Raw genomic sequence first — 13,813 nt, 5'->3', positions numbered from 1 at the left:
GGGTGTCTGGGCTCTCCCTTAGGGATAGGGTGAGAAGTTCGGATATCCGGGAGGGCCTCGGAGTAGAACCGCTGCTTCTTCACGTCGAAAGGAGCCAGTTGAGGTGGTTTGGACATCTGGTGCGGATGCCTCCTGGGCGGCTACCCGGAGAGGTTTTCCGTGCCTGTCCTACAGGGAGGAGGCCCCGGGGCAGGCCCAGGACTCGCTGGAGGGATTATATCTCTCGGCTGGCCTGGGAACGCCTCGGTGTCCCCCCCGAGGAGCTGGTGGGGTTAGCTGGGGAGAGGGAGGTCTGGGTGCCTCTACTGAAGCTGCTACCCCCGCGACCCGAACCCCAGACAAGCGGTAGATGATGGATGGATGGATGGATGGAGTGAGGAGCAGAAAAGCGAACAAGAACTCGTTACCAAAAGACATTAATCTTCCTTTGTATGGAAATATTTTGTATGGTTTTCATAGAGAAGATATTGAGCTAAAGCAAGTGACTGGCAGCAACACCACCAACTTCTTTATTTGCAGCAAGTGTAATCGCAAAGCCTCAAGCATCATTTAAAAATTTTCTTAGTTGTACGTGCCCAAATCCAACCTCTGTCAGTTACGAGTTAGAGTGTGTTTCCTTTCTGCGCTCCGGGGTCTGTGCAGAGTTCAAAAACATGCAGCTAGACCTATAATGTGGGTGGGTGTGTGCCTACAGTGGACTGGCATCCTCTCCAATGTGTTCCAGTGTCGTGTGACATGTGCTTCCTGGGATAGACTCCAGGTTACCCATACAATCTGTACTTCAAATACAGTTTGAATAGGGCTGCATGGGGTATCCCATGCATCCCAAAGAAAAAACAGTCCTGCATTAAAATAAATTAAATAAACTGTGTAACAAATTAATGTGCAGATATTATATGCATGATTCCCACAAAGAATGAAAGTAAGTTGTAGGATAGCAGAAAATAATTGATGTGGTCTTTTACTGACACCTGGAGATTTTGAAATGAAACTGCGCTATTTATGTAAGAAAGGCTTGCAATTGTAATGAAATATATTTTTTCTGTTTGGAACATAAAAATGCAACACTAAGCTATACAATATATTTTGATACTTTTCTTTTTTTGAAAACAGAAGTACAGATATTGTAGTGGAAAAAGCTCTAAAGTTTAATTCTAGTAAAATATGAAATTATGCAAATTAAATAATAAAAGAACAAACGAGTAATCTGTCTGTGCCCTTCCACAACTCTGAATTTTTTTGAGGAATGTTTAAACTAGGGGCTGGGGGGGCAGGGAGGTTAGTTAAGTATGTAACTGGGGGGAAACGGAAAGCCCCAAAAAATCATATTATAAGTAGGCACTGTAATAGGCCTACCCTTTGTTGTCTGTATTTAAACCCCAGGAGTATTAGGAATAAAATTCAAGATTTAGAGGCTCTTATCTCATCAGACTCTTATGATATTATAGCAATAACTGAAACGTGGTTGAGTGATAAGGATGGACAAGAATATAATATGGATGGTTACACATTGTTCCGTAAAGACCGTATAGATATAGATATAGACCGTATAGATAGATATAGAAAGGAGGTGGTGTTGCAGTATATGTAAAGGAAAACTTGCAGGCAAGGGAGCTTACTGATATAAGTAAAAGTACGGAAGCTATATGGGTAAAATTAGATGCTACAAACTCAAATAGCCTAATTGTCGGTGTTTGTTACAGAGCACCTAATGTAGCTGCTGAGGAAAGCAGATTGTTATTCAGTGATATTACGATTATGAGCAATAAAAATGATGTGGTAGTTATGGGTGATTTTAATCTACCGGGGATGCAGTGGGACATTGTTGCTGACTCTTCTGAAAATGAACTTGAGATGGTAGAATTAGTACAGGATTGTTTTTTTACTCAGTTTGTTAACACCCCTACTAGGGGAGATGCCATTCTTGATCTTGTTTTCTCTAATAACCAGGACAGGATTGGTAAATTAGACGTTTTAGAACCACTTGACAGTAGCGATCATAACATGGTTAAATTTGAGGTTAAGTTTAGTGCCCGAAGAGCAAAGTCCAAATCAAAAATATATAATGTTAGGAAGGCTAACTTCAATTGTATGAGATTAAAACTAGAAACTGTGAACTGGATGGAGTTAAATAACAAAACTGTTGAAGAGGCATGGGAATTTTTTAAAAGCACATTATTGCAAGTGCAAGAGGACTTCATACCTGTTTCCAGCAAGAATAAATCTAGGAAATTGCAGCCTAGGTGGTTTAATAGGGAAATAAAGTATAAAGTAAGGAGGAAAAGGGCTTTGTTCCAGAGATGGAAAATAACTGATGATGACATAATAAAGCAAGAGTATCTAAATCTACAGGCTGAATTAAAAAATGACATTAGACGAGCTAAAAGGAATGTCGAAAGGAAGATCGCATTGGAGGCTAAGGATGACGTTAAAAGTTTCTTCCAGTATTTTAACTCTAAAAGAGCTCTAAAAGCTGAAATTACTAATCTGCAGGATAGTAAGGGTCTTATAATTGAAAACGACATTGACATAGTAAATGAGTTCAATGATAGTTTTGCACGGGTATTCACTGTTGAGGACACTAGTAACTTACCAGTTCTTATTACTAATCCAACATCGTCTATAACTAATATATATATAACTGAAGCTGATGTTTTGCAAAGCCTAGCTAAGCTCAAAATAAATAAATCACAGGGCCCTGATGGCATCTTACCTATAGTGTTAAAAGAGATGAGGGATATTATTTGCCGACCCTTAACATTACTGTTTCAAAAATCCTTATCTGAAGGTCAATCAGTCTAACTTGTATAACTGGTAAAGTTATGGAGGCTATAATCAAAGAGAAAATGGTAGATTACCTGGACTCAAATAACATTTTGAGGGATAGCCAGCATGGATTTAGGAGAGGTAGATCCTGTTTAACAAATCTGTTGGAGTTTTTTGAGGAAGCTACTCAGGAAGCTGATGATAAGACGGCCTATGATGTCATCTACTTAGATTTCCAAAAGGCTTTTGATGTTGTTCCCCACAAGAGGCTTTCACTTAAACTCAAAGCGTCAGGTATTTTAGGAACTTTAGCGACCTGGATTGATAACTGGTTAACGGATAGGAAGCAGCGAGTAGTTATAAGAGGCTCAATGTCACAGTGGGCCTGCGTTCATAGTGGGGTACCGCAGGGTTCAATTTTAGGACCACTTTTGTTCCTAATTTACATAAATGATATAGACACCAATATATACAGTAAACTGGTGAAATTTGCAGATGACACCAAGGTGGGTGGTGTAGCAGATACTGAACTAGCGGCTCAGCAGCTAAAGCGGGATCTTAATTTAATTAGTGACTGGGCTGACACCTGGCAGATGAAATTTAACATAGACAAATGTAAGGTACTCCATGTAGGGAGCAGAAATATAAAGTACAGGTATTTTATGGGACCTACTGAAATAAAGGTAGCTGATTATGAGAAAGACCTTGGTGTGTATGTTGATGCTTCCATGTCTCATTCTCGCCAGTGCGGGGAAGCAATAAAAAAGGCCAATAGGATGTTGGGGTATATCTCCAGGTGTGTGGAGTTTAAGTCAAGGGAGGTAATGCTAAGATTATACAATTCCTTGGTGAGACCTCACCTAGAATATTGTGTACAGGTTTGGTCACCATATCTTAAAAAGGACATAGCGGCCTTAGAAAAGGTGCAGCGTAGGGCCACAAGAATGATTCCTGGTCTTAGAGGAATGTCTTATGAGGAAAGGTTAGTTGAGCTAAATCTGTTCAGCCTCAAGCAAAGGAGACTGAGGGGGGACATGATCCAGGTCTATAAGATTCTAACAGGTTTGGATGCTGTTCAACCGAATAGTTACTTCAGCATTAGTTCAAATACAAGAACTCGTGGCCATAGGTGGAAATTAGCGGGAGAACATTTCAAACTGGATTTAAGGAAGCACTTCTTTACACAGCGTGTAGTCAGAGTATGGAATAGTCTTCCTGATAACGTAGTGCAAGCTGAATCCTTGGGTTCCTTTAAATCAGAGCTAGATAAGATTTTAACAACTCTGAGCTATTAGTTAAGTTCTCCCCGAGCGAGCTCGATGGGCCGAATGGCCTCCTCTCGTTTGTATAGTTCTTATGTTCTTATGTTCTTAATAACTATATGATGTCTTAATGGCTCACAATATTTCTATAATGTACAATTACAAATTAAAAATGCAGCAAACCTCTGAAGTTTATTCGGGTGGCGGCAGCGTGTTTTTCACTCCGACATACAGTACCAGTCAAAAGTTTGAACATGCCAAGTCACCTACAAAGAAGAGTGATAGGGTGTCACATCATATGACCTGGTCACCTATCTTAAACACAGTAGAAATGGTTTTGGAGGAGTCTGACCAGAGAGTGAAGGAAAAGCAGCCAATGAGTGCTCAGCAAATACATTCAATTGCCAAAAGTACAGACGCTCCTCTACTTACGAACTTTGAACTTATGAACTATCAGACATACGAACGAAGAGGACTGTAAGTCCAAATTGTGTTTGTTGGGCTTCCGTTTCCTGTCCGCAACATTTTTTTTTCTGTGCACCAATTCCGGCTAGTACCACTTCTGGCTGCTACTCCCGTCGTGTAGCAGTGTAGCGTGCAAACTCCCGGCATCCTAAATCTTTGTACTTGCATATACCCTTAAAATGATGCTGAATAACGACTTATGAACATTTCAAGTTACGAACGGCTGTTCGGAATGTATCTCATTCGTAAGTAGAGGAGCGTCTGTATTGGTAAATCGTTGAATTTAGGTGTTCCAATCACTTCCATAGCCACAGGTGTATAAAATCAAAATGATGCTGAATAACGACTTATGAACATTTCAAGTTACGAACGTATAAAATCAAGCACCTAGGCATGCAGACTGCTTCTAACAAAGTGGAAGAAATTGGGAACAACAGCAACTCAGCCGCAAAGTGATAGGCCACGTAAAATCACAAAGCGGGGACAACACATGCTGAGGTGCACAGTGTGCATTAGTCACCAACTGTCTGCAGAGTCAATAGCTACAGACCTCCAAACTTCAAGTGGCCTTCAGATTAGCTCAAGAATAGTGCAAAAAGAATTTTATGGAATGGGTCTCCATGGCCAAGCAGCTGCATCTAAATCTTACATCACCGAGTGCAATGCAAAGCGTTGGATGCAATGGTGTAAAGCATGCTGCCACTTTACTCTAGAGCAGTGGAGATGTGTTCTCTGGAGTGACAAATCTTGCTTCTCTGTCTGGCAATACGATGGACGAGTCTGAGTTTGGCGGTTGCCAGGAGAACGGTACTTACCTGACTGCATTGTGCCAAGTGTAAAGTTTGGTGGAGGGGGGATTATGATGTGGGGCTGTTTTGCAGGGTCTGGGCTTGGCCCCTTAGTTCCAGTGTCCATTTTGGACAATTTCATGCTCCCAACATTGTGGGAACACTTTAGGGATGGTCCCTTCCTGTTCCAACATGACCGCACACCAGTGCACAAAGCAAGGTCCATAAGGTCATGGGTGAGCGAGTTTGGTGTGGAGGAACTTGATTGACCTGCACAGAGCCCTGACCTCAACCCGATAGACACCTTTGGGATTCTTGCCTGACCTCACAAATGCTCTCCTGAAAGAATGGTCAAAAATTCCCATAAACACACTCCTAAACCTTGTGGACAGCCTTCCCAGAAGAGATGGGCCAACTCCATATTAAAACCTATGTATTAAGAATAGGATGTCACTAATTAATGTGTGTGTGTGAAGACGGGTGTCCCAATACTTTTGGCAATATAGTGTATGTGTGACCTCTTTCAGGACAGCTGGAAAAGCATCCCAGGAGGCCACCTCATGAAAGTGGCATAGAGGAGATGGTAGGATCAGCCAGTCCCTAGAGCAGGGGTCTCCAACTCCGGTCCTGGAGAGCTACTATCCAGTAGGTTTTCTATCCTGCCTGGCTTCTGATGAGCCGCACCTGTTCTCAGGTAAATACCAGGGCCAGGTGCGGCTCATCAGAAGCCAAGTAGGATAGAAAACATACTGGATAGTAGCTCTCAAGGACCGGAGTTGGAGACCCCTGCCCTAGAGCAATTGGGGTTAAGGGCCTTGTTCAACGGTCCAATATTGGGTTCACTCTGCCAACCATGGGATTTCAACAACCTGAGTTATATCAAAAAATTATTGAAATAAGCAATAATTATATACAGCCATGCAAAAAATGAAGAGACCGCAGCACAATTATTTGTTTCACTTTATGGGTGTGCGTGTGTGAATAATATACATATTTCTGCAAACTGCAGCCTGGTTCAGCCTTGCTGGTTGTATGTTTAGAGCCCCTCTTTTATCTGTGAATTGAGCCTTGCCCCAGTACAATTTGGGTTCTCCCTCTATATTCCCCTGCTTTCTAGTTACTGACCAAAGGCTGTATGACTATGGAGCTGACCCTGCGGCGGAACGGTCTGGGCCAGCTGGGGTTCCATGTCAACTACGAGGGCATCGTGGCTGAGGTGGAGCCCTACGGCTACGCTTGGCAGGCAGGCCTGAGGCAGGGCAGCCGCTTGGTGGAGATCTGCAAGGTGGGAGTGGCCTCTCTGTCCCACGAGCAGATGATCGACTTGTTACGCACCTCAGTCACAGTGAAGGTCGTGGTCATCCCTCCACACGAGGACACTACACCACGCAGGTACGGAGATGCTCAGTGCTTTACGTTATCCTTCTTTGTACCTAAAGTCTAATATGTAGAAATATGTAATTCTGTTATGCAGGGCCGGCTCTACCTTTTCAGGGATCCTAGGCAAATCTTTACTTTGGAGGTCCCACTACCCACCTTATTAATGATCATTTCACTTCCTCCACAACACAGCGACTAGATGGCTACCTATTCTGCCTATAACCCGAGCCGGCCCTATTATTATGCTACAAGCAGGATTTTCAGTTTTTGCTCATTTTTGCAACAAGCTCTTCAAAGTTGAAAGAAATTCTGGATGTCCCATACCACCTGCAGAGGCTGCACGGAGATGGCCCATACGGCTGGTGAGCACAAGGCCACGGAGGGCGTTCCATATGAATGCAAGTTCCCCTTCCGCAGCAACAACAACAAGTGGCAGCGAACATCCAACAGCCCCCAGCAGTCCCTCACGGCTTCCCCGCAGAGCCACGGGGGCACGCCTAGCCGTACCGTTAGCCTCGGGGGTAGCATGGGGAAGGCTCTGTCTGCGGAGCGCCCAGAGAGGGTACCCGCCATTCCCCGCAGTGTTTCCAGCGATGGACGACCTCTTGACCCAAAAAGGTGCTCAATCCTCAATCCACCTAACACTGCCCACTCCATCCTTGCACATTAGATTTACCATTTTATTGTACTCTTTTTTTCCTCATACTCAGGATTTCTCCAAGCTCGGATTCCTACGCCCTTTCCCCAGCCATGATTGCGGGCCGCTCCTCTCATAATCGCCTGTCTCCCAGTAGCCTCTCCTTCTCCAGTGATGCCAGTTCTGGAAGCTCCGCCCACTGGCGGCAAAAGTCTATGCCTGAAGGGTGAGACATCTGCACTATATTGTTTTGCACTGTCTTTTGTCTTTTGTAACCAAGTGAGGCTGAACGACTAAGCATTCCAAAGCATCTGTTACGCATGGCAAATAAAAATGTTGAATCTTATATGATTGGAAGGGATACTTAAGTATTTAATGCTTGAAGATTCCAGGAGAAACCAAAATCCTTCATAGAGAGTAAATAAAATTCTCTTTTATGCTTGAATTCTGCCAAAAAGGGCTGTTCTGAAACACAGTGAGACCCAGCATCTTTATCAACTGCCACAAATATTTGGAAATAATTTATAATAGTGTTTACAAAAATAGAAAATACCAATATGGAATACCTTTCTTTCTGTTATTGGGGTTAAAGCTAAAAAAGGTCATGTATCTCACATATATTCCTGGATGCCTTTTTTGGCTTTGAAACAAAGAAAATGTGATTGGAACAATCAAAAGTAGCATTTTTTTTATATACTTCAAAATATTTCTCCAAGTACAAGGCAGGTAGGTAGGTAGGTCAGAATGAGAAGTTTAATAGCATGTTTACCTTCAAAAACATTACCTGAACATGACATAGATTCATATTCCAATGTTCACATTCAAGGGAAAACAGTTCTTTTCAAAAATGCCTTGAAGGTGACATAGTCCACCATTTTTTGATATTTCAAATAAACGTAACTCAGAAAACTATGTAGTGGTCTCACTGCCATCTGCATAGTAGTACAATTAAGTTCTTAAGGTACAAAAGACAACACATTGTGTGATCCTGTTGTAGTAATTTAATTACAGTATTACAAAAGAGTGGGAAATTATTTTAATTATTTATGTCATCATGTCTGATTATTTGCTAATTTTAACAATCCTTTCTAGTGCTTAACTGCTTTTTGCCTCTGTATCTCCTAGATTTGTGAACAACCGACCATCTTCACTCTGTCTGGACCCACAAAGCACTGGAGAGACAGGCGGTGGTGGACGGACCACAGGCAATCGGCTGCGAGTGGAGGAGGGCGGGCCGGCGCCTGTAGCAGAGAGAGGTTCAGGAGGTAAGACTCACTGATTGGGTATCTGGTAGATATACAAGACATAGTGATATTTGTGATTTTAAATGTAATCTAAAATTAAATCACCTCTACTGTTATCTCACCTATCTTCTCCATTGAATCATCAAGTTTGAAGCTTAAAGATTAGCTCTACGCAACAATACACAGACGATGCAATTTGATGGACCCAGTTGAGTTTACCACTAAGCACATATGTTAAATGAGCCCTGTTATGCTCATTTTCACTCTTAATAATTGACACAGATGAACTATAAAAAAAACCTCAACAGATTAACACACTTCACAACAGATTAGCACAGTTCAGTTTGACTTAATTTTCAAAAATATTCTACAACTTTGCTTTCTCTAAAGTTAACAGAAATGGTTTAATAAGTGTAATATGAGTTTCTCATTTTAGAAATATTTTAAAATATGATTTTCTTAAGTTTTATAAACACCATGTGACATGATATAAGCCTTTATGATTTTTTTTCACATTATTTTCAACAACTGTAGTAAGCAAGTACACATGATGGGGGGCAGTGTGTGGCTCAGTGGGCTAAGCCATGTGCCTGTAGTCACAAGGTCACCGGTTCAAGTCCTTGAGCAAGACCCTTAACTCCTTGACTCATGGACAGCTTGCTCTACAAAGAGCAAGTTGAGGGAGGCATAAATTATTATTATGACTTGCTGCATTTATCCAGTTAGAAAATTCAAACAAAGTAGTAATAAGTAAACAGGATGGTGCTCAGTTTTGATTAGCTTGGAGTCCTCAAGAAAGATTTAGTGATTCTGCTGAAGCAGGTCATTGTCCCACCCATCTGGACATCATAAATAGGGAACTATTGACGTTACCTAGCCTTCTCGAGAAGAGACGATTATATAGGAAATGAAAAAAAATTGTGTTCATTGGGATCAAATACAATGGCTGACACTATCCTCTTCATTTCTGCCACTTCAATTGTTAGTCTCTCAGTATAAGGTGTATAACCAGTAATGCTAATAGTAAACTATAGTAAAAGATATAACTGTGCAATACATATACAAGCTTAACTGTTTATAGGAATGAGTGTCACTAGTCCAGAGCTGCTTGTAATACCACAAAAATCACACTGCTTGATTTATCAAATTTTCTAAAGGTTTTTTTTTATTCTGTGTGTAAGATTGTTCTAATTAATCTGGAGTCCTCTGGCAATTTCGAGAGGAAGTTTGTTAACAAACAGGGTAGAGGTTTAGCTATCAGAGAAATGGCTTAATGTTTATTTCAATAATTTTTTGATATATCTCAGATTTCAGCAAAAATCCAAGTGGAAACAACCTTTTCAAGCCTAGGACATATAATTTCAGTTGCCTCATTCAGAACTACTGGTCTTCTTTGTTTTAATGTCTTTACATCTTATGGACATCACAGTTAAGGAAAACATGCATCCATCCAAATTTTACGGTGGCCGAGAGAGCTCAACACGCTGCAACTTCAAGAAAACACATGCAAACATAAAAAAAACACAACAAATTAAGAAAACGTCTCCATCAGTTTCACAACACAGGCGCTGCAAACACACGAACGCGCAGCAAACACAAAAAACGCGCTGCAAACACAAAAAACGTGCTGCAAACACAAAAAACGCGGTGCAAATACAAAAAACGTGCTGCAAACACAAAAAACGCGGTGCAAATACAAAAAACGTGCTGCAAACACAAAAAACGCGGTGCAAATACAAAAAACGTGCTGCAAACACAAAAAAAGCGCTGCAAATTGCAGGCACCACAACGGAAATGTTTCGGGGGGACCTCAAAAAGTGACGAACCCATCTGGGAGCTGATTATTTGTTCATATTACCTCTGGGCACAGTCTGGCATGACACCAGTGGCCTGTACTACGAAGCGAGGTTACTGGCTTATCGGGGTAACTTGTCGGATTTAAGGTAGTCTGGGCAAAATGTAAGTGAACGAATATGAAGTCCATTTAAACTGTGGTACCTTAAATCCGACAAGTTACCCCGATAAGCCAGTAACCCCACTTCGTAGTACAGGCCACCGGTCCTCACCTGCAGGTTTAGGGGCATTCTCCACGACAAAACTAACATTTCGCCCACGAGCTACAAAATTTGTGCAAAGTTGGCCGCTGAAAGCCACAGAACGGACAATACATTTTGATCTGAAAAAACAAAATAAATAAATAAATAAAAATAACAATGTTACCGATTTTAGCATGCTTTATTTGTATTCCGTTGTTCATTATTATTAAGGGGTCTGAATAAATTGTAAAATATATTTTTTTCCATCAATCTATAATGAATTTTGACCTGATTTTAACCATTAATGAAGCACTGCAGAATTTTGTCATTTATTTGCATATATATTTATTTAGATATTTATTGGCAATTAAATTAATAACGTTCCACAGTTAAGTGTGTGATTCGTCAGATTAGTCTAATAATATCCAAAAGACCAATGAATCGTATGATCAGGTTGTTAAAAAAAAAACACCTTTTAGTTCACGCACAACACCTCTACTCTGACCAAAAGCCACTGAACAAATAATCAGCTCCCAGATGGGTTCGTCACTTTTTGAGGTCCCCCTGAAACATTTCCGTTGTGGTGCCTGCTATTTGCAGCGCTTTTTTTGTGTTTGCAGCACGTTTTTTGTATTTGCACCGCGTTTTTTGTGTTTGCAGCACGTTTTTTGTATTTGCACCGCGTTTTTTGTGTTTGCAACACGTTTTTTGTATTTGCACCGCGTTTTTTGTGTTTGCAGCACGTTTTTTGTATTTGCACCGCGTTTTTTGTGTTTGCAGCACGTTTTTTGTGTTTGCAGCGCGTTTTTTGTGTTTGCTGCGCGTTCGTGTGTTTGCAGCGCCTGTGTTGTGAAACTGATGGAGACGTTTTCTTAATTTGTTGTGTTTTTTTTATGTTTGCATGTGTTTTCTTGAAGTTGCAGCGCGTTGAGCTCTCTCGGCCACCGTAAAATTTGCCATCTTCACTCCTGAGCAATAACCGTGCTTTCAACGTCTCTGAGGTCACCTTTCATACATAGATATGGTGGCTAAAATGGAGGACAGCTGTACCTGTGCAGCATTTTCGAACATTACCATTTGCTTGAATGGGTGTTTGCTAAATTAACCTAGGAATTATAACTTTATTTTTTATTGGTAGCTATCTATATATTAGAAAATTTTGCATGTGTGTATTTTAGATGTGAAAATATTAAACATATAAATATGTATAGATATTTCTTGAACCTGTACTAGATTGGAAGACTCCATTAGTATATTACATTAAATTTGACTTAAGTAACCCTAATGTGATCAGAATATGACTGAATTATATCTCTTTTCATTGGTCATGGACACGTAGACTGAAATTTGTAAAGGGTTGCTTGTGTGTCTGTTTGAAATCATATTTCAAATATTCTTTTTATTTATGGTCCTGTTTTACTTTTTAATGTTTTTGCATATTTTTTTATCAGAAGCAAAATGATGCTGTTTAATTCTCTCATGATGTCTATCAGTGACCACTTATGGTACAACTTGGAGCAATATTTGAAGATGTGTGTTACAGAAATATGTGCCGAATGCTGTGCTGTGTGTTTCAGACCTGCCAGTCAGTAAGTCTGGCCAGCCCTACTCCGGTGCCCCCCGGATTCAGAGACAGGAGCAGGTCATACATATCTCCCCCAAGAAAATTAGCCAGGTCAGTCTGTGAAATCCTGCTTGAATTTTGTTTGCTGTTCTCGGGGGGTGGGTGGGGCTCATTGATGTCTGGTCTGGGTCAGAGACGGCACACTGCTGCCCACCACTTGGATTTCTCTGGGTAGAATGCCATAGCCTGACAGCTCCACTGGTGCACAGCGGACACAAGGGGGACACAAAAGATGCTGGCAAAAATACTGTTGTACTGGTATTAAATATATACAAAGGAAACCCTTACTACTATTGTATGTGATTTGTAAATACCTTAAGGTTAGCATTTTCTAATGTTTTAAAGACACTATGAAGTCATTACATTCAAGATCTTATCAAATTGCCTTTGACATTACTGGGGACTTTTGTTTTTACTTACCTGATGTTTTGCTGCACTGGAAAACAATTGTGTATCCGTTTTCTTTTTTTGCAATTCTGACTGGCTGACAAAACACACACAGCATGCAGGTTATTTACAGTAGGAAAGAAGCAACACCCATTAACTGATCTACTATTCTAAGTCTTTTATTCTACTGAGTGATAGAAGTAAAGAGACATGGTTGGACACATTCGGTGTGTTAAGTGAACGCTGACACAGTAACTGCTTGTTGGTGGTGAGCCACCACTAAAGCCATGGACACTCATACCGGGTTAATGTGTGTGGTAATGGGATCGAGGATAGTAGGCAGTGGACCAAACCACTGTGAGGGAGAAGGGGGGTCTTTCGAAACTTAAAAATGCATTGTTTTGCATTTATAATTTGAACAAGGGGGGCAATATGGTGGTGCAGTGGTTAGCACTGTTTCTTCACCCCTCTGGGATATGGATTTGAGCCCCAGCTCTGTATGTGGAGTTTGCTTGTTCTCCTCATGTCGTTGTGGGTTTCCTCCAAGTTCTCTGGTTTCCCCCCGTAGCCCAAAAACTAAGATGAATTGTAGTTACCAAACCGCATAGGTGTCCCCGTGATGGGTTGGCACCCCATCCTGGGTTATTTGCTGTCTTGCACCCATAGGCTCCAGACCACCATAACTGTGAATAGGACAAGCAGGTACAGAAAATGGATGGATGGATGGATGGATTTGCACAAGTGCTTTCAGTGCATATTATTTAATTATTTAAAATGAAATTGTTACATTTACAATCCTATATGTGTGGAGGGCACCCCCCCCCCCCCCCCCCGTGATTTACACCTATGCACAAAGCTGTATTTTATGCAGGCAGGGGCGTAGGGAACTGTCAGGGCTGGCCAGCAGCTCCTGCAAAGCGGCACGATTTGTGGGAAAGCACATTGTTTCCCGTTGCTGCTCTTGCCAAATGATGAATGAGTCTTTTTGTCCCTCTCAGTTGATGTCATTCCTGGATCTGGCTCAAAATTGGTCCTGATGTCTGGCAGTACATTGCTGCTCCAGGACTTTAGCACGACTTGTGAAAACTTCCCGCATCTTTCAGGGAAACACCATATGACACTAGAAAATCACCAACAGTTTCAGTTTTTTGGGACAAGTGGAAAAAGTGAAGATTCACAGGTTGGGATGTTGGTTTACATTGCAAAAAAACACACAAAAAACGA

At 41.3% G+C, this 13,813-nt stretch overlaps 1 protein-coding gene across 4 annotated transcripts in view; it reads left to right on the top strand.

Moving 5' to 3' along the window:
• LOC111861011 (signal-induced proliferation-associated 1-like protein 1) overlaps positions 1-13,813 on the top strand; it is a 139,723-nt gene that overhangs the window by 113,812 nt on the left and 12,098 nt on the right. For all 4 annotated transcript variants that reach the window (XM_023845266.2, XM_072702694.1, XM_072702695.1 and 1 more), the window contains 5 exons: positions 6,399-6,673; positions 6,995-7,279; positions 7,372-7,524; positions 8,424-8,563; positions 12,156-12,253. In XM_023845266.2, coding sequence (XP_023701034.1) covers positions 6,399-6,673; positions 6,995-7,279; positions 7,372-7,524; positions 8,424-8,563; positions 12,156-12,253 — 951 coding nt within the window. The remainder of the gene's footprint in view (positions 1-6,398; positions 6,674-6,994; positions 7,280-7,371; positions 7,525-8,423; positions 8,564-12,155; positions 12,254-13,813) is intronic.

Source organism: Paramormyrops kingsleyae, chromosome 19 (assembly GCF_048594095.1).
Source record: "Paramormyrops kingsleyae isolate MSU_618 chromosome 19, PKINGS_0.4, whole genome shotgun sequence".
Classification (NCBI taxonomy): Eukaryota; Metazoa; Chordata; class Actinopteri; order Osteoglossiformes; family Mormyridae; genus Paramormyrops; species Paramormyrops kingsleyae.
Note: the sequence above shows the minus strand (reverse complement) of the source record. Positions and strands in the feature narration are given on the sequence as shown.